Below are 24,209 nucleotides of genomic sequence, written 5' to 3'. Positions count from 1 at the left end.
TATATTGATGCTCTGGGGGTTCCCTGCCCATTATCCCAAAACGCCGGCCCCCCACCGCTCCGTAACACGGCCGGCTTCACTGTTTTGAACTCGTTTTCTGCCGTGTTTTTGAAAAGTTAACACACTTTCCACAGCACGTTTGTTTGAGCGAGCCTCTTGTGTTCCACGATGTTGACCAACACGCAATCCTTTCACTACCACACTACAGAAGGTTAACCCTTTCACGACCACACTACAGAAGGTTAACCCTTTCACTACCACACTACAGAAGGTTAACCTTTCACTACCACAGTACAGAAGGTTAACCTTTCACTACCACACTACAGAAGGTTAACCTTTCATACCACACTACAGAAGGTAACCCTTTCACGACCACACTACAGAAGGTTAACCCTTTCACTACCACACTACAGAAGGTTAACCTTTCACTACCACACTACAGAAGGTTAACCTTTCACTACCACACTACTGAAGGTTAACCCTTTCACTACCACACTACAGAAGCTTAACCTTTCACTACAAAAGGTTAACCCTTTCACTACCACACTACAGAAGGTTAACCCTTTCACTACCACACTACAGAATGTTAACCCTTTCACTACCACACTACAGAAGGTTAACCCTTTCACTACCACACTACAGAAGGTTAACCTTTCACTACCACACTACAGAAGGTTAACCTTTCACTACCACACTAAAGAAGGTTAACCTTTCACTACCACACTACAGAAGGTTAACCGGTAGTGTGGTAGTGAAAGGGTTAACCGTCTGTATTGTCGCAGTGAAAGGGTTAACATGTCGTCTCTGGGACTTTGACTGCGTGGAACTCACGCACTCATTAAAGCGTTGATGTTTTTCTCGCCACCAGAGCCGCGAAGGTGAGTGCCGTGTTGAAGCGCCAGTGGTCTCCATGTTCTCTGTACACGACACCCCAGAACCTAAAGCTGCAGTGGTCTCCATGTTCTCTGTACACGACACCCCAGAACTTAAAGCTGCAGTGGTCTCCATGTTCTCTGTACACGACACCCCAGAACTTAAAGCTGCAGTGGTCTCCATGTTCTCTGTACACGACACCCCAGAACTTAAAGCTGCAGTGGTCTCCATGTTCTCTGTACACGACACCCCAGAACTTAAAGCTGCAGTGGTCTCCATGTTCTCTGTACACGACACCCCAGAACTTAAAGCTGCAGTGGTCTCCATGTGCTCTGTACACGACACCCCAGAACTTAAAGCTGCAGTGGTCTCCATGTGCTCTGTACACGACACCCCAGAACTTAAAGCTGCAGTGGTCTCCATGTTCTCTGTACACGACACCCCAGAACTTAAAGCTGCAGTGGTCTCCATGTTCTCTGTACACGACACCCCAGAACCTAAAGCTGCAGTGGTCTCCATGTGCTCTGTACACGACACCCCAGAACTTAAAGCTGTAGTGGTCTCCATGTGCTCTGTACACGACACCCCAGAACCTAAAGCTGCAGTGGTCTCCATGTTCTCTGTACACGACACCCCAGAACCTAAAGCTGCAGCACCTTTAACCTCGGCACCGGACCGCAAATGACGTCACGTCATAAATCAGTCTCTCTAGACTGTCTAACCATGTTAGAACAGCAGTCATAGTGTATATTTTCAGCAATATGTTTGTTTACCAATAGGTTAAAGTGTTTTTAGTGAGATTTTAGATTTTGAAATGTGTTGTTTTGATTGCGAAAATCCGCCATTTTGAAAAAGCGACCGTCGCTGAATGTAGTCATTTTGAGAAGAGGAAATCCAGAGCTTTCAATGAGCGTTGGCATTTTTTAAAACTACACTTCCCAAAGGCTTCTAGCTCCCTTCAAACAAATGACTTGCTTATGAATTCTTTTGTATTCTCTTATTACTCTGGATTATATACCACAAAACTGAACATTTTTGGCATATATTGGAGCGCAGTTAGTTTGTCTCCCCTATTTTGAGCATTTAGCAACCAACCGATTTGAAATCAGTTTAAAAATGGCGGAGCTGTTGCAAGAATAAAAAACCTACTGTACATACAGTAGATTTCATTCTCTGTTCTTCATGCACCCCTGGTGATACTAAATCCAAATTGAACTCTGCCATTTGAAAGAGGAGATTTGGCCCGATTCATAGTGTGCAAGTTGGCTATAATAAGGTCATTTATAGGCCTCATATTCTATATTCTAATAATATTTCAAATTGCATGGGTCCGGATGGCAGAATTCAGTACTGTATCTACAAAAGCTTCTCTTTACCGTAATCATCTTCCCTTTATTAATTTCCTTCGATTTTCTGTACACGTGATCTCAAGGTCTGGTCATTTTTAGCATGGGATTATTCACTGTCAAAGATGCAAAGAAAAATCGTAATTAATCTCCTTTGTTTCATCGCAATTTAAGCAAGCCTAGTAATGGACACAATATTTCTGACACTGGGAATACATTCACTGAGGTCCATAGATGTACCGTACCATAGATACCAAGAACATGCAAATGGACCTTGTAGAAGTGGAGCAATCTTCCATTTACTTCGGTATGTATTTTAGACCAACGACGCTATATGTCGTTAGTTCATGCCGACCATTGAGTGCCAGCGATGACAAATAGCGTTTTTTTGCAGTTTTTTTTTATTAGCGATTTGAATTCATATTTTATCAATCTATGAATGAAACACATGGGGGGAATCCAGTTTCCTCATTTTACTTCTCCGGCAAGCCATCCGAAGAGATTCAAGTCATTGCAGAGCCGCAAAACAGGGTGGAATACATATTTCCCAGTACCCAGCGCTGAATCAATAAACGTGATCGATATTTGGAATGGCGATCAGGATTTGGAATAATCTTTTTGGAGAACATCTGATCTGTAGTAAGGAATCTATTTTACCAGTCTTAGGATAATCAGAGCATTTTTCACAGAGATATCACCGTGTGCCATATGTGTGTGTGTGGCTGTGAGTGTGTGTGTGTGTGTGTGCGCGCTGATCAGGAAATGATAGAATCGATTTTTCAGCTCGCTTCTCTAGCGTCCATAAGTACACATACTATCGATAATCTAGCGTTTATTTGAAAACGAGTTATAAATAGGCAGAAAAATGACGTTTTTTGTGTATTCCAGTAAAGGGCGTTTATCACAGAATCTTTATATTTTCCTGAAACTTTCAAGAAAACGAGGGTTTTTCAAAATGGTATAAAACCGAAATGAAGCGATTAAAAACCAATCAGTTTCGACAATGTTGACTGCAAACAAGTCATTGATAAGCGACGGGCAGATTAGACACAGCCATAATTTAAGACATAGTTTATGCGTTCACAACGCTATCATTGAAGTGGGTGGCGGCATTCAACGGGGGTTAGGCGCACCGCATGGCTGGTCATCAAAGTGTTAAGAGGTTAAGCAGCATTTTTTTTATTTCCTAGCCTCTGATTGGCCGGTGGTTTTGCACATTGTGTACTTCTTGACAAGGAACACGATGGTGTTAGTTTTTCCATATTTGGCTTAAATTGAATATTTTCTATTTTTTTTTATTTGGCTTAAAGGAACACGCCGACTTTTTGGGAAATTAGCTTATTTGCCATCTACCCTGGAGTTAAACAAGCAGATACATCTACCCTGGAGTTAAACAAGCAGATACATCTACCCTGGAGTTAAACAAGCAGATACATCTACCCTGGAGTTAAACAAGCAGATACATCTACCCTGGAGTTAAACAAGCAGATACATCTACCCTGGAGTTAAACAAGCAGATACATCTACCCTGGAGTTAAACAAGCAGATACATCTACCCTGGAGTTAAACAAGCAGATACATCTACCCTGGAGTTAAACAAGCGGATACATCTACCCTGGAGTTAAACAAGCAGATACATCTACCCTGGAGTTAAACAAGCAGATACATCTACCCTGGAGTTAAACAAGCAGATACATCTACCCTGGAGTTAGACAAGCAGATACATCTACCCTGGAGTTAGACAAGCAGATACATCTACCCTGGAGTTAAACAAGCAGATACATCTACCCTGGAGTTAAACAAGCAGATACATCTACCCTGGAGTTAGACAAGCAGATACATCTACCCTGGAGTTAAACAAGCAGATACATCTACCCTGGAGTTAAACAAGCAGATACATCTACCCTGGAGTTAAACAAGCAGATACATCTACCCTGGAGTTAAACAAGCAGATACATCTACCCTGGAGTTAAACAAGCAGATACATCTACCCTGGAGTTAAACAAGCAGATACATCTACCCTGGAGTTAAACAAGCAGATACATCTACCCTGGAGTTAAACAAGCAGATACATCTACCCTGGAGTTAAACAAGCAGATACAGACCCCTTTCTTCTCTGTGCATGCAGTAGGGGAACAGCCGTGCCGTTAGCCTAGCTTAGCGTCATTCACTGGAAGTAGGTGTGCCAGTGTAGCCTAGTTCCCAACAGTCACAAAATACACTCTAAATACAACTCAAACTTTCCTGTAAACATGTGTATTTGTGTTGAGAAATACCTTTCTTTTATTGCACTACATTTTCTAAGCAGTTATATTTCGTTAATAGCTTACACTTTGCTCTATTGGAACTGTCCCTTTAATCATAACCTAAAATGAAAGCTTTCACCTCGTGGACCCGCCCACCTGCCTGACCACTCCCACATCCGCTCCTATAAAGCCGGGTCCTGGCCATACAACTTCCCTACTTTCACCGCCAAAGCCCGTGTCATAGCACTGCTTTAAGTTTAGTGTTAAAGTAGTTAGATTAGTTATAGGAGCTGTGTTGGCATTTTCTTTTGTTTCTTCCTCTCTCACTAATTTACGGGAGAAAGAAAGGATAATGTCGTCACCACCAGAGAGAGTAGAAGATGATGATCATTCTGACCGACGCTTCGCATTGGGCCGCGCGTCGCTGAGCAGACCCCCGCCGGCGTTGTCTCCGGCTCTGCAGCTGGATACTGTGCCTCGAGAGGCGGTCGGCTGTGTGAGAGCTGACGGTCTCTCTGGGCGGGTGATGTTTTGCGACGCGAGCCTCAGGTGTGTCAGGTGTGAGGGGGCAACTGCGCAGCTTGCGTAAGGTCGGCTCCAAGCGAGAACCCCTTCGTTGCCTCTTCATAGCGGTGGAGGGGGTTCTAGTTTGATGCCCCACGATGGAACAGTGCTCCTCGGAGAGGTCGTAGCTTTGTTTTCCTCGGGCCGTGATTCCGAGTCTGTGGTTCAAGTCCCCGGTCTCTAATAATAATAATAACTTAATTTTATATAGCGGCCTTCAAGAGACCCACGGTCGCTTTACATAGGCGGGGGGGGGGGGGGGGATAACAAAGTAACAGACAGTGGACAGACACAACATATACATATAAAGTGAGAGATTAGGTGTTAAAGGCCAAGTTGAAGCGGTGGGTTTTGAGCAGTTTTTTTTAATGAGTCCAGAGTTGAGTACACACCGTGACTGAGTGTAGGGGTGGAGGAGGTCAGTGAGGTGCCAGAGCGTGAAGGGATTTGTAGGTGAGCAGGAGGGTTTTGTAGGTGATGCGGGATTTGATGGGGAGGGCAGCTCCCTGATCTACTGCTCAGTGTCCACTGGTTGTACTGGGCAGCTCCCAGATCTACTGCTCAGTGTCCACTGGTTGTACTGGGCAGCTCCCAGATCTACTGCTCAGTGTCCACTGGTTGTACTGGGCAGCTCCCTGATCTACTGCTCAGTGTCCACTGGTTGTACTGGGCAGCTCCCTGATCTACTGCTCAGTGTCCACTGGTTGTACTGGGCAGCTCCCAGATCTACTGCTCAGTGTCCACTGGTTGTACTGGGCAGCTCCCTGATCTACTGCTCGGTGTTTCAAGTTTCTTTAATAGTTGTCATACAGAAGTACAGAATACTTTCATACAAAATGCTTCTTACTGTTACGCTCCAGAGACTGTGCTAGACAAGATAGTATCAAATAACATAGTATAGCATGTTATTTAGACGAAGAAAATGAGGTCACAGTGTTCGGTATAGACATATGTACAATGTTCTGAGTTACCATATAATATACAATACTATGCAGTGTACTAATGTACAGTACTATATAGTGCAAAGCAGAAATGGGATGAGGTACAATTTAGGTACAATTTACAGTAAGGTGTACGAGTTGTAGTGCAATCCTTCATCAATAAATATAAAGTGTGGGGAGTGGGTGCTACAGTGTGTTTGTTTAAAGTGGGTGTGTGCTATAAAGTGTGTGGAGTGGGTGCTACAGTGTGTTTGTTTAAAGTGAGTGTGTGCGTGTGGATGTGTGTGCTATGTGCGTTTGGTGGTTGTTGTGTAGTGTTCATTGTTCGTTTAGCAGCCTGATGGCCTGGTATGTGTATACAGTATAGAGGCTTTAAAACTTGATGGTTGTTGCATAGTGATTATTGTTCGTTTAGCGATTATTGTTCGTTTAGCAGCCTGATGGCCTGGGGATAGAAGCTTCTTCTGAGTCTTTCTGTGCTCGCCTTGAGACTCCGGTATCGCTTGCCTGACAGCAGCAGTTCAAAGAGGCAGTTGTTCGGGTGACTGGAGTCTTTAATGATTCTCTTAGCCTTGCCCTTGCAACGCTTGTTGTAAATGTTCTGGAGGGTGGGGAGCCCCCCTCCAATTGTGCGTTCGGCTGAACGTGTCACTCTTTGTAGTCTGCTTCGGTCTTGTGCAGTGCTATTCCCAAACCAGGAGGTGATGTTGCCGGTCAAGATGCTCTCTATTGTACATGAGTAGAAGTTCTTAAGGATCTTCTGACTGACTTGGAACTTCCTTAGGCGCCTGAGGAAGTAGAGGCGTTGTCGTGCCTTCTTCACAACACTGTCAATGTGTGTGGTCCATGTCAAGTCCTCGGATATGTAGGCTCCGAGGTACTTAAAGCTGTTGACTCTCAACCGGTGCCCCGTCGATGCTGAGGGGGCTGTAGTCCTTGACCCCCGACCTCCTGAAGTCCACAATCATCTCCTTTGTTTTGCTGACGTTCAGGGAGAGGCTGTTTTCCTGGCACCATCCCGCCAGGACCTTGACCTCTTCCAGGTAGGCCCTCTCGTCGTTGGCAGAGATCAGGCCCACCACCACTGTGTCGTCAGCAAATTTGATGATTGTATTGCTACTCCGCTGAGCCACACAGTCGTGTGTGTACAGGGAGTAGAGGAGGGGACTCAGAACACAGCCCTGGGGGGCCCCTATGTTGAGGGTGATGGATGAGGAGGTGCAGTTGCCTGCTCTCACCACCTGGGGTCTGCCAGTCAGGAAGTCCAAGACCCACTGGCAGAGGTCATAGTTCAAGCCCAGGTCCCTGAGCTTGGCTATGAGTATGGACTGGGTGTCCACTGGTTGTACTGGGCAGCTCCCTGATCTACTGCTCAGTGTCCACTGGTTGTACTGGGCAGCTCCCCAGATCTACTGCTCAGTGTCCACTGGTTGTACTGGGCAGCTCCCTGATCTACTGCTCAGTGTCCACTGGTTGTACTGGGCAGCTCCCTGATCTACTGCTCAGTGTCCACTGGTTGTACTGGGCAGCTCCCTGATCTACTGCTCAGTGTCCACTGGTTGTACTGGGCAGCTCCCCAGATCTACTGCTCAGTGTCCACTGGTTGTACTGGGCAGCTCCCTGATCTACTGCTCAGTGTCCACTGGTTGTACTGGGCAGCTCCCTGATCTACTGCTCAGTGTCCACTGGTTGTACTGGGCAGCTCCCTGATCTACTGCTCAGTGTCCACTGGTTGTACTGGGCAGCTCCCAGGTCTACTGCTCAGTGTCCACTGGTTGTACTGGGCAGCTCCCAGGTCTACTGCTCAGTGTCCACTGGTTGTACTGGGCAGCTCCCAGATCTACTGCTCAGTGTCCACTGGTTGTACTGGGCAGCTCCCTGATCTACTGCTCAGTGTCGACTGGTTGTACTGGGCAGCTCCCTGATCTACTGCTCAGTGTCCACTGGTTGTACTGGGCAGCTCCCTGATCTACTGCTCAGTGTCCACTGGTTGTACTGGGCAGCTCCCAGGTCTACTGCTCAGTGTCCACTGGTTGTACTGGGCAGCTCCCAGGTCTACTGCTCAGTGTCCACTGGTTGTACTGGGCAGCTCCCTGATCTACTGCTCAGTGTCCACTGGTTGTACTGGGCAGCTCCCTGATCTACTGCTCAGTGTCCACTGGTTGTACTGGGCGGCTCCCAGGTCTACTGCTCGGTGTCCACTGGTTGTACTGGTTGTACTGGTTGTACTGGGCGGCAGGTTGTACTGGTTGTACTGGGTGGCAGGTTGTACTGGGCGGCAGGTTGTACTGGTTGTACTGGGCGGCAGGTTGTACTGGGCGGCAGGTTGTACTGGTTGTACTGGTTGTACTGGGCGGCTGGTTGTACTGGTTGTACTGGTTGTACTGGGCGGCTGGTTGTACTGGTTGTACAGGTTGTACTGGGCGGCTGGTTGTACTGGTTGTACTGGTTGTACTGGGCGGCAGGTTGTACTGGTTGTACTGGTTGTACTGGGCGGCAGGTTGTACTGGTTGTACTGGTTGTACTGGGCGGCAGGTTGTACTGGTTGTACTGGTTGTACTGGGCGGCTGGTTGTACTGGTTGTACTGGGCGGCTGGTTGTACTGGTTGTACTGGTTGTACTGGGCAGCTGGTTGTACTGGTTGTACTGGGCGGCTGGTTGTACAGGTTGTACTGGGCGGCAGGTTGTACTGGGCGGCTGGTTGTACTGGTTGTACTGGGCAGCTGGTTGTACTGGGCGGCAGGTTGTACTGGGCGGCAGGTTGTACTGGTTGTACTGGGCGGCAGGTTGTACTGGTTGTACTGGTTGTACTGGGCGGCAGGTTGTACTGGTTGTACTGGGCGGCAGGTTGCACTGGGCAGCTCCCCAGGTCTGAATGTGTAACTTGAGTGTGAATCAGGGCGTCGTGCTCAGCGACCTGTGACCCTGGGGGTCAAATAAAGGTGAAGGAAAAACAAGACTTTATAGTTTCTGAATCAGAGGATGTTTAGGAGGAGAAGCGAGTGGAAGATATCGCAGCAACATTAGTATCTTAACATTAGTGTACTGTATTGTACCCATTCTGCAATCTGTTAATACAATTGTCAATCAATCAATCAATTAGAATGACTGAGTAGCATCTCAAGCGGTTTATGTTTATTTAGGATCCCCATTAGCTTTTGCACTTGACAAAAGCTATTCTTCCTGGGGTCCGGCACACACAACGATACAACAATATTCAATACATTACATCATTATCAACATCAATTACATCATTAACAATCTCATCCTCAGTTAAGGATGATATTGTACAAGATACTTATTAATCAAATGATTAAAATCAAATAAATAGTGCTTCCTGAGCAGCACTCACTGCCATCAACATAAATACAATTAACAGTCAATTGGTTTTCACCGCTCTGCCACAAGGGTTCAGTGCATGCTCGTTAGTAGATGATGGTATTAAAACATTTTCTTGAAAGTGGTTTTGGATTCTATTTCAGCGAAGTAGCTTGGCAATGAGTTCCATTCCATGATAGCTCTGTAAGTCACAGAAGATTTGAGTAGATTTGTTCTGGGTTTAGGTGCCAGTAGCCTGGCGTAGCTTGTCTGGTCATATGGTCATGTTCTTCTCTTATGTAAAACTATATGATCATAAAGATACTGTGGTTTCCAGAAGCCCTTCTGAATGCTCGTATGAAAAGGGTGTTTTGATGGGATGAGAAGAAGGGTATCTGAGGAGGCAGCGGTCGGTCATGGCGTGGTGGGCGTCGGTGGAACCTGGGGGTCCGGCTTGGACTGAGCCGCCTGCGCTGGAACCTGGGGGTCCGGCTTGGACTGAGCCGCCTGCGCCAAGGTCTCCAGTTGACCCATGAAGCGCTGCGTCTCGTCCGCTGAACTGCGGGTCCAGGCCAGGGGCAGGTGGGTCGGTACGGCCTTACGATCTAGAAGCACCCCGAGAACGATGGCGTCACAAAATTATTTCATATAGTTCATACGCGGTATCATCTTAGGCCACCATCATGATGGAAAACCTTTTTTATTTTATTTGAAGGGATGGTTGTAAATAGGGATGTTCAATATTGGCTTTCTTACCGATATACCGATATTGTCCAACTCTTAATTTCCGATACCGATATATGCAGGGTTCCCCCCCCCCCCCAAAAAACGGAATAATTTCAGGTAATTAACATTACATATATCTTGTCGTGGAATTAACACAACATTATGCATACTTTTGACAATAAATAAAATAAGAATTTGTTCTTACTTGCTTGCCTGTGTAAATAAAGGTTAAATCAATATAAAAACGTTTTTTTTTTTTTTATACCGATAATTTCCGATATTACATTTTAATGCCAATATCGGATATCCCTACTTTTTTTTATTTGAAGGGATGGTTGTAAATATATATATATACTTGTTCACCTTGAAAGAACTGTCCGCTGGGTGTTCTGGCTGCGACCCGGGACACCGCCAGCCAGACCACGGTGTCAGCCCCCTGCTGTGCACTACGGAGCCGGCCGCCCATCATGTGGTGGAACTGGGGCATGGAGGTGGACACGGCTGGGGGGGGAGAGAGGAGAGAGAGGGTGAAGGCTGGGGGGAGGAGAGGAGAGAGAGGGTGAAGGCTGGGGGGAGGAGAGAGGAGAGAGAGGGTGAAGGCTGGGGGAGAGAGGAGAGAGAGGGTGAAGGGGGGGAGGAGAGGAGAGAGAGGGTGAAGGGGAGGAGAGAGAGGGTGAAGGCTGGGGGAGGAGAGAGGAGAGAGAGGGTGAAGGCTGGGGGAGAGAGGAGAGAGAGGGTGAAGGCTGGGGGGAGGAGAGAGAGGGTGAAGGGGGGGAGAGGAGAGAGGAGAGAGAGGGTGAAGGCTGGGGGGGGAGAGAGAGGGTGAAGGGGGGGAGAGGAGAGAGGAGAGAGAGGGTGAAGGCTGGGGGGGGGAGAGAGGAGAGAGAGGGTGAAGGCTGGGGGAGAGAGAGGAGAGAGAGAGGGTGAAGGCTGGGGGGAGGAGAGAGGAGAGAGAGGGTGAAGGCTGGGGGGAGGAGAGAGAGAGAGGGTGAAGGCTGGGGGAGGAGAGAGAGAGAGGGTGAAGGCTGGGAGAGAGAGAGAGGAGAGAGAGGGTGAAGGGGGGGAGGAGAGAGAGAGAGGGGGTGAAGGCTGGGGGGGAGAGAGGAGAGAGAGGGTGAAGGGGGGGAGGAGAGAGAGGAGAGAGAGGGTGAAGGCTGGGGGAGAGAGAGGAGAGAGAGGGTGAAGGGGGGGAGGAGAGAGAGGGTGAAGGCTGGGGGGAGGAGAGGAGAGAGAGGGTGAAGGCTGGGGGGAGGAGAGGAGAGAGAGGGTGAAGGCTGGGGGGAGGAGAGAGGAGAGAGAGGGTGAAGGCTGGGAGGAGAGAGAGGGTGAAGGCTGGGGGAGAGGAGAGGAGAGAGAGGGTGAAGGCTGGGAGGAGAGAGAGGGTGAAGGCTGGGAGGAGAGAGAGGGTGAAGGCTGGGGGGAGGAGAGAGAGAGGGTGAAGGCTGGGGGAGAGAGGAGAGAGAGAGGGTGAAGGCTGGGGGGAGGAGAGAGAGAGGGTGAAGGCTGGGGGGAGAGAGAGGGTGAAGGCTGGGGGGAGGAGAGAGAGAGGGTGAAGGCTGGGGGGAGGAGAGAGAGAGAGGGTGAAGGCTGGGGGAGGAGAGGAGAGAGAGGGTGAAGGCTGGGGGGAGGAGAGAGAGAGGGTGAAGGCTGAGGAGAGAGGGTGAAGGCTGGGGGGAGGAGAGAGAGAGGGTGAAGGCTGGGGGGAGGAGAGGAGAGAGAGGGTGAAGGCTGGGGGGAGGAGAGAGAGGGTGAAGGCTGAGAGAGGAGAGAGAGGGTGAAGGCTGGGGGGAGAGAGAGGAGAGAGAGAGGGTGAAGGGGAGGAGAGAGAGAGGGTGAAGGGGGGGAGGAGAGAGGGTGAAGGCTGGGAGAGGAGAGAGAGGGTGAAGGCTGGGAGAGGAGAGAGAGAGAGGGTGAAGGCTGGGAGGAGAGAGAGAGGGTGAAGGCTGGGAGGAGAGAGAGGGTGAAGGCTGAGGAGGAGAGAGAGGGTGAAGGCTGAGGAGGAACTGGGGCATGGAGGTGGACCCCTACGCTCTGCATCTTCTAACTACACACCCTCAAGACCCCTACGCTCTACTTCTTCTAACTACACACCCTCAAGACCCCTACGCTCTGCATCTTCTAACTACACACCCTCAAGACCCCTACGCTCTGCATCTTCTAACTACACACCCTCAAGACCCCAACGCTCTGCATCTTCTAACTACACACCCTCAAGACCCCTACGCTCTACTTCTTCTAACTACACACCCTCAAGACCCCTACGCTCTGCATCTTCTAACTACACACCCTCAAGACCCATACGCTCTGCATTTTCTAACTACACACCCTCAAGACCCCTACGCTCTGCATCTTCTAACTACACACCCTCAAGACCCCTACGCTCTGCATCTTCTAACTACACACCCTCAAGACCCCAACGCTCTGCATCTTCTAACTACACACCCTCAAGACCCCTACGCTCTACTTCTTCTAACTACACACCCTCAAGACCCCAATGCTCTGTATCTTCTAACTACACACCCTCAAGACCCCTACGCTCTGCATCTTCTAACTACACACCCTCAAGACCCCTACGCTCTGCATCTTCTAACTACACACCCTCAAGACCGCTCTGCTCTGCATCTTCTAACTACACACCCTCAAGACCCCTACGCTCTGCATCTTCTAACTACACACCCTCAAGACCCCTACGCTCTGCATCTTCTAACTACACACCCTCAAGACCCCTACGCTCTGCATCTTCTAACTACACACCCTCAAGACCCCTACGCTCTGCATCTTCTAACTACACACCCTCAAGACCCCTACGCTCTGCATCTTCTAACTACACACCCTCAAGACCCCTACGCTCTGCATCTTCTAACTACACACCCTCAAGACCCCTACACTGCATCTTCTAACTACACACCCTCAAGACCCCTACGCTCTACATCTTTTAAATACACACCCTCAAGACCCCTACGCTCTGCATCTTCTAACTACACACCCTCAAGACCCCTACGCTCTGCATCTTCTAACTACACACTCTCAAGAACCCTACACTCTGCATCTTCTAACTACACACCCTCAAGACCCCTATGCTCTACATCTTCTAAATACACACCCTCAAGACCCCTACGCTCTGCATCTTCTAACTACACACCCTCAAGACCCCTACGCTCTGCATCTTCTAACTACACACTCTCAAGACCCCTACGCTCTGCATCTTCTAACTACACACCCTCAAGACCCCTACGCTCTGCATCTTCTAACTACACGCCCTCAAGACCCCTACGCTCTGCATCTTCTAACTACACACCCTCAAGACCCCTACGCTCTGCATCTTCTAACTACAAACCCTCAAGACCCCTACGCTCTGCATCTTCTAACTACACACCCTCAAGACCCATACGCTCTGCATTTTCTAACTACACACCCTCAAGACCCCTACGCTCTGCATCTTCTAACTACACACCCTCAAGACCCCTACGCTCTGCATCTTCTAACTACACACCCTCAAGACCCCTACGCTCTGCATCTTCTAACTACACACCCTCAAGACCCCTACGCTCTGCATCTTCTAACTACACACTCTCAAGACCCCTACGCTCTGCATCTTCTAACTACACACCCTCAAGACCCCTACACTGCATCTTCTAACTACACACCCTCAAGACCCCTACGCTCTACATCTTCTAAATACACACCCTCAAGACCCCTACGCTCTGCATCTTCTAACTACACACCCTCAAGACCCCTACGCTCTGCATCTTCTAACTACACACTCTCAAGACCCCTACGCTCTACATCTTCTAACTACACACCCTCAAGACCCCTACACTCTGCATTTTCTAACTACACACCCTCAAGACCCCTACGCTCTGCATCTTCTAACTACACACCCTCAAGACCCCTACGCTCTGCATCTTCTAACTACACACCCTCAAGACCCCAACGCTCTGCATCTTCTAACTACACACCCTCAAGACCCCAACGCTCTGCATCTTCTAACTACACACCCTCAAGACCCCTACGCTCTGCATCTTCTAACTACACACCCTCAAGACCCCTACGCTCTGCATCTTCTAACTACACACCCTCAAGACCCCTACGCTCTGCATCTTCTAACTACACACCCTCAAGACCCCTACGCTCTGCATCTTCTAACTACACACCCTCAAGACCCCTACGCTCTGCATCTTCTAACTACACACCCTCAAGACCCCTACGCTCTGCATCTTCTAACTACACACCCTCAAGACCCCTACACTCTGCATCTTCTAACTACACACCCTCAAGACCCCTACGCTCTACATCTTCTAAATACACACCCTCAAGACCCCTACGCTCTGCATCTTCTAACTACACACCCTCAAGACCCCTACGCTCTGCATCTTCTAACTACACACTCTCAAGACCCCTACGCTCTACATCTTCTAACTACACACCCTCAAGACCCCTACACTCTGCATTTTCTAACTACACACCCTCAAGACCCCTACGCTCTGCATCTTCTAACTACACACCCTCAAGACCCCTACGCTCTGCATCTTCTAACTACACAACCTCAAGACCCCTACGCTCTGCATCTTCTAACTACACACCCTCAAGACCCCTACGCTCTGCATTTTCTAACTACACACCCTCAAGACCCCTATGCTCTGCATCTTCTAACTACACACCCTCAAGACACCTACGCTCTGCATCTTCTAACTACACACCCTCAAGACCCCAACGCTCTGCATCTTCTAACTACACACCCTCAAGACCCCTACGCTCTACTTCTTCTAACTACACACTCTCAAGACCCCTACGCTCTGCATCTTCTAACTACACGCCCTCAAGACCCCTACGCTCTGCATCTTCTAACTACACACCCTCAAGACCCCTACGCTCTGCATCTTCTAACTACAAACCCTCAAGACCCCTACGCTCTACATCTTCTAACTACACACCCTCAAGACCCCTACGCTCTGCATCTTCTAACTACACACCCTCAAGACCCCTACGCTCTGCATCTTCTAACTACACAACCTCAAGACCCCTACGCTCTGCATCTTCTAACTACACAACCTCAAGACCCCTACGCTCTGCATCTTCTAACTACACACCCTCAAGACCCCTACGCTCTGCATTTTCTAACTACACACCCTCAAGACCCCTATGCTCTGCATCTTCTAACTACACACCCTCAAGACACCTACGCTCTGCATCTTCTAACTACACACCCTCAAGACCCCAACGCTCTGCATCTTCTAACTACACACCCTCAAGACCCCTACCCTCTACTTCTTCTAACTACACACTCTCAAGACCCCTACGCTCTGCATCTTCTAACTACACGCCCTCAAGACCCCTACGCTCTGCATCTTCTAACTACACACCCTCAAGACCCCTACGCTCTGCATCTTCTAACTACAAACCCTCAAGACCCCTACGCTCTGCATCTTCTAACTACACACCCTCAAGACCCATACGCTCTGCATTTTCTAACTACACACCCTCAAGACCCCTACGCTCTGCATCTTCTAACTACACACCCTCAAGACCCCTACGCTCTGCATCTTCTAACTACACACCCTCAAGACCCCAACGCTCTGCATCTTCTAACTACACACCCTCAAGACCCCTACGCTCTACTTCTTCTAACTACACACCCTCAAGACTCCAACGCTCTGTATCTTCTAACTACACACCCTCAAGACCCCTACGCTCTGCATCTTCTAACTACACACCCTCAAGACCCCTACGCTCTGCATCTTCTAACTACACACCCTCAAGACCGCTCTGCTCTGCATCTTCTAACTACACACCCTCAAGACCCCTACGCTCTGCATCTTCTAACTACACACCCTCAAGACCCCTACGCTCTGCATCTTCTAACTACACACCCTCAAGACCGCTCTGCTCTGCATCTTCTAACTACACACCCTCAAGACCCCTACGCTCTGCATCTTCTAACTACACACCCTCAAGACCCCTACGCTCTGCATCTTCTAACTACACACCCTCAAGACCCCTACGCTCTGCATCTTCTAACTACACACCCTCAAGACCCCTACGCTCTGCATCTTCTAACTACACACCCTCAAGACCCCTACGCTCTGCATCTTCTGGCCGTCTCAGACTACTCCTATCTGAGCTCCGGGAGGGTCATCAAAAATAAGTCGCCTATTCTCAGTCCTTGCCCCACAATGCTGGAATGAACTACCCACCCCAGTTAGGACAGCAGCCGAAACCCGTCCAATCTTTCGCCGTCGACTAAAGACGCACTTCTTCAACCATTATCTGAAATTACGTTTTTTCTTTTCTTTTTAATGTCTAACCCTAACTTGTCGTACAGAACTTGTAAGTCGCTTTGGATAAAAGCGTTCAGCTAAATGACTAAATGTAAATGTGAAGGCTTAGGAGGAACTGGGGCATGGAGGTGGACACGGCTCGGGGAGGAGAGGAGAGGGAGAGGGCACAGGCTGAGGAGGACAACATAGATATATAGATATATAAACACTAGATGGCTCAAGGCGGAGTCTCCCGTGTTTTTCACTGGCGTCCATCTTGCTTGAGTGGACTACTGCTTTAAGGCGATGATCTGCACAGACAAAAATACTCTTAACTCGCTGAAATCTTGACGGATTTGTTTATTACAAACGTTATTAACGTGGCTATGATTCTTGATTGGAAGAATTCTTGAATATATATATATATATATTTTTTTATATATGAAAGTCCATTATAAGTATGCAGTATGATAATAACTACCGTACTTTTCGCACTATAAGCCGCACCTGACTATAAGCCGCAGCAGCTAAATTGAATGGTGTGTACATATATAAGCCGCACTGGACTATAAGCTGCATGTGTTTTAATGTTTTTAACCTCACCCGGCCCGGACATGGAAAGGATTGACAGATTGATTGCTCTTTCTCGATTCTGTGGGTGGTGGTGCATGGCCGTTCTTATATTGAGCTTTAAGTTCCCACATCTACAGAGAATGACTCCCACCTCTACAGAGAATGACTCCCATTGGGACACAATACTGTCGGACAAATACCGTAATTCCTCTAATAGTAACCCCGGCTTGTATTTGTTTCAACTGTAGCGGGTACCAGGCTTGTATTAGGAGGAGGCCTGTATAAGAGGGAGGCCTATATTTAAAATTTTCAAACGGATCATAATGAATAAATCAACATTTTGTGTCAGTTTGAACCCAGTAAAATGTACTGGGTTCATTTATTGAAACCAAGTACTGTATGAAATAGTGCAATTACAGGTGGTCACTGGTCATTTCAACGTTTTCAAAGTGAAATCAAGTAACTAGCTCAGTATGCAGCTCAGTATATTAGTAACCCGGCTTGTATTAGGAGGCCGGCTTATAATTGCTTAGCTCAAGAGCGCACCCGGCCATTAATAGAGACCCGGCTTGTATTTGAGACCCGGTTACTATTAGAGGAATTACGGTAACAAGAATTAACTCATTTGTATTAAGTTTAGCAAATAAGGGAACCGATAAATAACATTTCAATGCAGTAAAAAAAGCAATATTTCGATTTTCGGGTTTTGTCCACATATAAGCCGCACCGTTATATAAGCCGCAGGGTCGAAAAATGGGGGGAAAAGCTGCGGCTTATAGTCCGAAAAGTACGGTACATCTCTGACGTTTTTTTAACAAACCAAACGGTTGAAAATTGAGCAAGCTATGGTTATTTCAATAGTACATGCACCACCATAGACATTAGGGATGTGCATCTCCATCACGAGGCCGATGCGATGCGCATCTCGATACGGTGCCAACGATACGATACATTAACGATACATTTGAAGCACCGGGCGATGCAATGCGATACGATTCACCCCCTGTTGAGATACGATACGATACGATTCGATACGATTTGATTCAACATAATGCGATTCGGGGCGATACGATGCGATTCAACACGATGCAAAATAATGATACAATTTTATGGTATGACAGAGGATTTGGTTGTATTCCTTATATGCAGCTTATATTATTATTAAAAATAAAATAATCTACTGTAAGACAATTTATATAAAAACTCTTGGGTGCCTAAGAAGACTTTTGCATAAACTGTCTTTTCTATCCACTTTAGCTAAAAACACACACACAATGTACTACTGTGAGACAATAATAATCATACACAAAGGGATAATGGCTTATAGCAGACTTAAATGATTTTATAATATTTCAGATAATGAAATTAAATGTTTATCATCAACTATCCAATTAGTATTTATATTGTAACGTTTGGCCACGTTAAATCATTGAACAGAGAGAGAGAGAGAGAGAGAGCCCGTCTGAGTCGCGTAGTTGATGATGTCACACACTAGGCTAGGATCGGATGTCAACAGAACGCACACGGAGCCAGCCTGGATAGCCTGCTGCATGAAGCGATATAAATAAACCAATAGCCAATAAATGTGAAGTTATCTTTGAACCTGTTGTCAAGCGTCTTCAATATACCCCCCCCCCCTCCTCACTAATGGAACTGGTGTTGCGTTAGTTAGTTAGTTAGACACTGTAGTTTAGTTTAGCGTTAGCTGAACGGCTAACTGGCGTTAGCCAGAGGAAGCCCAATTCTATTCATGTCCTCGACTTCCACTGTTTGTTGTTGTTAACTGTGACGCGGCTCTCGCCTTCTGTATTAGTAGTATAGTATCAGCTGTGTGCAGTCACAGTGCACTGCTGACAGAAGTGGATGAGAGGAAATTATATTAATGCATCGGTTTTGACCGACGCAAAGACGCTACAACAAGATGCATCGCGAGTTCAACCTGAGTTCTAGCCGGTGCGCACGTATTCCACCGGTGCACGCGCATCGCAAAGTGTATGCCGGCGCACCGATGCAAATCGATGAATCGTCACATCACTAATAGACATGCATGTTATGAGGGGGCGTGCTCCACCTACGCAAGATGGCCGCCATGTGGCAACGTCGGCCTCCGTCGGCCAGCAGCGAGGGTGAGTCATCTAGTGATATATATCTATGGTGGAGACAGCTGGGGGGAGAGAGAGGGTGAAGGCTTAGGAGGAACTGGGGCATGGAGGTTAGGGATGCACCGATCCGACTTTTTCAGTCCCGATACCGATACCTGGGCTTTGGGTATCGGCCGATACCGAGTACCGATCCGATACCCATTGTTCAATTAATAAACTGAATTAATAAACTGTGTGGAAGAGACTGGGATCATTCTTTTGTGCAAGGCAACATCAGGCTTGACTTAAAACATTACTTTCCTAACTTAGTGAAACAAAATGTAACAAATTAACACATAAATGTACTGAATTGTTATTTATTATGTTATTTATTATTATATTATATATATCTTTTTTTATCCGATATTTTAAAAATTATAATTGTTGTAGCCAATTTAATGATTTTCTGTTTTTGTATTACTGTATGAAGGCACCGTGTCATCATGAAAGTGTTGACCAATTAGCAGGCAGTGGGCTCAGGAGGCGGGGCTCATGTGTGCTCAAGTGCAATCTATATGTATGGGTTCACAGGTGTGCAGCGGCAGGGAATTTGGGTAATCTTCACAGGGAAGCCACACTATCTTTTTACCGTGCTCGTTTGTTTGTTTTCAGTTACTTTGCGTCAATTTTTGAGTTTATTTTGTATGCTTATATTTGTCCACACAGCAAGTAATAATAAAACACTCTCAACAGTGACCAAGGAGAAGACATCATTTATTATCAACAAGCATCACGCGTAGGAAAGAGCTTCACCCAGTATTCCCTCACTGGCAACATTTTCTTGTTAGGTTGCCCTTACAATAATAATTATACCCGATCCAGCTATTTTAGTCATATCGGGGCCGATATCAATATCGGATCGGTGCATCCCTAATGGAGGTGGCCCCAGCTGGGGGAGGAGGAGAGAGGGTGAAGGCTTAGGCTGCGGTTACACTAGGCCCGGTTTTCAGAATGCTACGTAATGGCAGGCAAGTTAGACATCGTTTTTGCCTCCTGAGCACAGTGATGTATATACATGTAGTACAATGCCAAAGCAGTAGGTGGCGATGTAGTTCAAACATGAAGGCCATTTTCAACCAATCAGAAAAGTTGAATGTGCCAATAAACTTCCTGCTAAAAATCAACAATCCACCATCTTTAAATGCCTCGCGTGAGCCATTTAGCCAACGTAGCATTTATTTTTCAGCAAAGAAAGTGCAATAAACAAAACGGATACATTCACTGTGTGTTCTGCCTCTCACTTGTTGATGAAACAAAACTAACATCAACACAATTGACCACCAAGAGCGGAGTTTAGTCTCACAAAAAGATCGTCGCAGATTTTGTTAGTTTATGTGCTAACGTGATTGGAATATGCCAGTATAACAGTATAGCATTGTGGCTAGCAGCGAAGTTTGTTAGCTTACGTGCTAACGTGATTGGGATATGCCATTATAACACTATAGCATTGTGGCTAGCAGCTTGGTAACGTTAATGCTAGCAGAATGAATGGATGTAAACTTTATTTAACAGATTGCAGAATGGGTACAATACAATACGGCTCAATACAAACAATTGTTAAGGGAATGCAGATTGTTGTAGCTTGGACTGGGCTCCTTATAACAATAACTTGACAACACATGGTAGCCGCAGCTACTTGGGACAGCTCTGCTGTAAACACTGGAAATAACCGTGCAGGTCTCTACTGCGCATGGGCATTGAGCAACAACGGCTCCGTATCCGGCTTGCGCAGATTACATGGCACCATTGTCGGCGAGTTTCGGTGAGTTTCGAAAACAAAAACACCTTTTGAGCGTTCCCGCTAGGGCAGTGGTCACCAACCCGTCGATCTTGATCGACTGGTCGATCTTTGAGACCTTCCCTGTAGATCTTTCCCTGAAATTTTTTTATTTATTTTTTTTATCTTTCCCTGAGAGTCCACATTACAGTTCTACTTTTGTTTTGATGTGAAAAGTGATGCTGCATAAGATTACTGCACTTAGCACTGACTGAGAAAGTGCATATTACAGTTCTACTTTGACAAACATATTTACAATTAGCATTTTCTAATGTTAATAATATGAGATTATAGTTCTACTTTTGTTTTGATGTGAAAAGTGATGCTGCATAAGAGGACTGCACTTAGCACTGACTGAGAAAGTACATATTACAGTTCTACTCTATAAAATGCTAATTGTAAATATGTTTGGCAATGTTAATTAACACTTTAATCGCCATGGGTTAAATTCTTAATATACCATCCTCCGCCAGCTCTATTTGTCTATGGAGAAGTTCCCCTTCTTTGCAGGGCTATAACTTTTTAAATTCTATTGCTACATTGCCATTATTATGGCCCATTCAATGTCCTATAAGTATTGTTCAGGGTGTAGCAACGTTAAACTTTTTCATTCACATATTCATACTAAAATATGGTCTAAAGTATAAGTATGTTTTTATCGTTTTCTGCAGCTTTCTTCAGAACGTGATTTATAGCCCTAAATGCATTATATTGATGATCAAATACAGTTTGGTAGGAATCTGTGCGAGATAAAAAGTTTCAACTGGACGTACTTCTAGAAGTTTCTACGCATCATCTGATGTTGACCGGATGGGCGGGGGATCGTTTATAATTCCGTGGGCAGCGTTAGATGATTCATCCAGAGTGGGTCATATGTTCATCAGATCAGTTAGTATAGAATACGTTAGAAAATAACGCTGAATCTTACCGTGGCTTCCTCGCGCCGCTGGCAGATGAGCGTGGAACAGATTTTTTCTATTATGGGATGTAGAAATGCCCGATCCATTTCCAGGTTGTATAATAGTATATATGTCCAAATAACGTTGTTTATTGAGTTAGGGCGAGCGATCTATTATCCAGTGTTTCAAGATGGAGTCGCGGGAGCTATAGCGAGTGGCCGGACCACATTTGGATGAGTACTACCGGTTCAAAGGTTAATATCCGGTTGGCGATCTGCCGATCGGCCACCAGATGGCGCTCTTGAACCGCTAGAGAGTTGAGAGGAGATCAGCACTGTGTCTCAGGGCTCCGGAAAGGAAATATTATTTCGATGACAGATTTTTGAAATATTGACATCAAAGACGAGTTACGGCGTCTTCGGCAGAATGAGCATGGCTCGGAATGACGTGAAAACTCGTTTTCGGCGACCATAGTGTTAATAGAAGGTCCACATTACAGTTCTACTTTTGTTTTGATGTGAAAAGTGATGCTGCATAAGATGACTGCACTTAGCACTGACTGAGAAAGTACACATTACAGTTCTACTTTATAAAATGCTAATTGTAAATATGTTTGTCAATGTTAATAATATGAGAAAGTCCACATTACAGTTCTACTTTTGTTTTGATGTGAAAAGTGATGCTGCATAAGATGACTGCACTTAGCACTGACTGAGAAAGTACACATTACAGTTCTACTTTATAAAATGCTAATTGTAAATATGTTTGTCAATGTTAATAATATGAGAAAGTCCACATTACAGTTCTACTTTTGTTTTGATGTGAAAAGTGATGCTGCATAAGATTACTGCACTTAGCACTGACTGAGAAAGTACATATTACAGTTCTACTTTGACAAACTGTGATGTACGTGGGTTGGTCATTATCATTGTTACTGTATTTGGAAGACCATGTGAACATCAGGTTAGTATAATTCGTTTGGGTTGTGTTATTTTTGTTTGTGTGATGTGTCATCTTCTAATTCTGTTTTTCTTTCTCCCTTCCCCAGATACCACTCATCCCCCTGATTGAGCTGATTGCACCTCCTTGGTGCACCTGTGGGCAGTCAGTGGAATGAGTGGTTATAGTCTGGAAGATGACACACACACGGGGCACCTCAATTGAATCACTGCCACGTTCCAGAGTGGAGTGAGGAGGTTGCCTTCTCGCCTAGCTGTAGCTGTGGAATGATATCGTGTGGCTTTCTCTTTGTGTCCCATGACTGGCACAGTTACATTTATACAGTGATGCCACAGATTACTTGTAAAAGTAATCTGATTACTGATTACTGATTACTCCTTTAAAAAGTAATCTAAGTTACTTTACTGATTACTTGATTATCAGAGTAACTTAGTTACTTTGAAAGTAACTAGGTTACGAAGTCGTCCCCCCTGCTGCTGCCACAACATAAGAATGACAAAAAAAATTTGAGTAAAATGTACTCAGTTTGAGTAAAACGTACTAATAGGGCAGGTAGGCCTATCTATAGATCTATAGATTTCACAAAAGATAAATGGTCAATAACACCACATGTAGGCTGATATGTAGCCTACCTTTGAGGCCTGCCCTATTCAGATATGGTTCTAATGTTCCTAGTGAAACAGGGGAGAGGGGTGAGTAAACCAGTGATTATATCTCAGTAACAGAATCTTCTCAAACCTCTTGTCAGAAAGTCTGTTCCTTCTAGGCGTGAGCACCAACCCTCCCAGACTAAAAAGCCATTCCACAGGAGCCCTTGATGGGTTGGAGTGTTATACTTCAAGAAAATGTTCTTTATGTTTGAATACCTATCCAGTATCTGAAGCTCATGATCTTAAAAAACAGCCGATTAAACGGTACTGCTCCTCCTATGCTATTATTATTATTATTATTATTATTATTATTATTATTATTTATTATTGTGTGCTACTGACAACCTACATACTGCAGTATGGTGTTCCATGTTCATGAATAGTGCAATGCAAAAGATGTTTAACTCAAAGGTGGAACATACCTGCACTCTATCCGTTTGGCTGGTGGACCTCCGAGTCCTCCTGTACCTAGTCGAAGCGTCGGCTAGTGTTGTGATTCCAGATGCTTTCAATGCAATTGGATGTGCTGTTTTTAGCGGTAGACAGTATTTTGTTTCCTCCACATATGAATGTTTTTTTCACCCGGCTTAGCTGACACAAACGTGAAGTAGTGACTGAGGCTACGTTTAGACGGAGAGAGTCTGAACAGAAACCGCAAAAGTCGTCTTGCGGTTTCACTTTAAATTTTGCGTTTAGACGAGCATTTTGGGGTGGAATTCTCCGTGCAGACGAGGCTGTAACGACGGAGCCCCGCTGTCACACGATTGGCGCATATGTCACATGACGTGCTGTGAAGACCCGCCCTACTCTGCCTCTGATTCGCAGACTGTGGATGGGGAATGTGATTGGACCAAAGCAGAGTCACTCACAGACAGAGGGTCCAGTCACGCCGCGGGACACATTCTTGTGTATTTAACCCTTTCACTGCCACACGACGT

At 46.3% G+C, this 24,209-nt stretch overlaps 1 protein-coding gene across 1 annotated transcript in view; it reads right to left on the bottom strand.

Moving 5' to 3' along the window:
- Positions 1 to 9,702: 9,702 nt before the first annotated feature.
- LOC311243440 (dehydrogenase/reductase SDR family member 12-like) overlaps positions 9,703 to 24,209 on the bottom strand; it is a gene marked incomplete at both ends in the record, with an annotated part of 52,754 nt that continues 38,247 nt past the window's right edge. The window contains 2 exons of the mRNA XM_084332670.1: positions 9,703 to 9,893; positions 10,378 to 10,515. Coding sequence (XP_084188796.1) covers positions 9,703 to 9,893; positions 10,378 to 10,515 — 329 coding nt within the window. The remainder of the gene's footprint in view (positions 9,894 to 10,377; positions 10,516 to 24,209) is intronic.

Source organism: Notolepis coatsorum (assembly GCF_963971535.1).
Source record: "Notolepis coatsorum genome assembly, chromosome: 17".
In the NCBI taxonomy this organism is placed as follows: domain Eukaryota; kingdom Metazoa; phylum Chordata; class Actinopteri; order Aulopiformes; family Paralepididae; genus Notolepis; species Notolepis coatsorum.
Note: the sequence above shows the minus strand (reverse complement) of the source record. Positions and strands in the feature narration are given on the sequence as shown.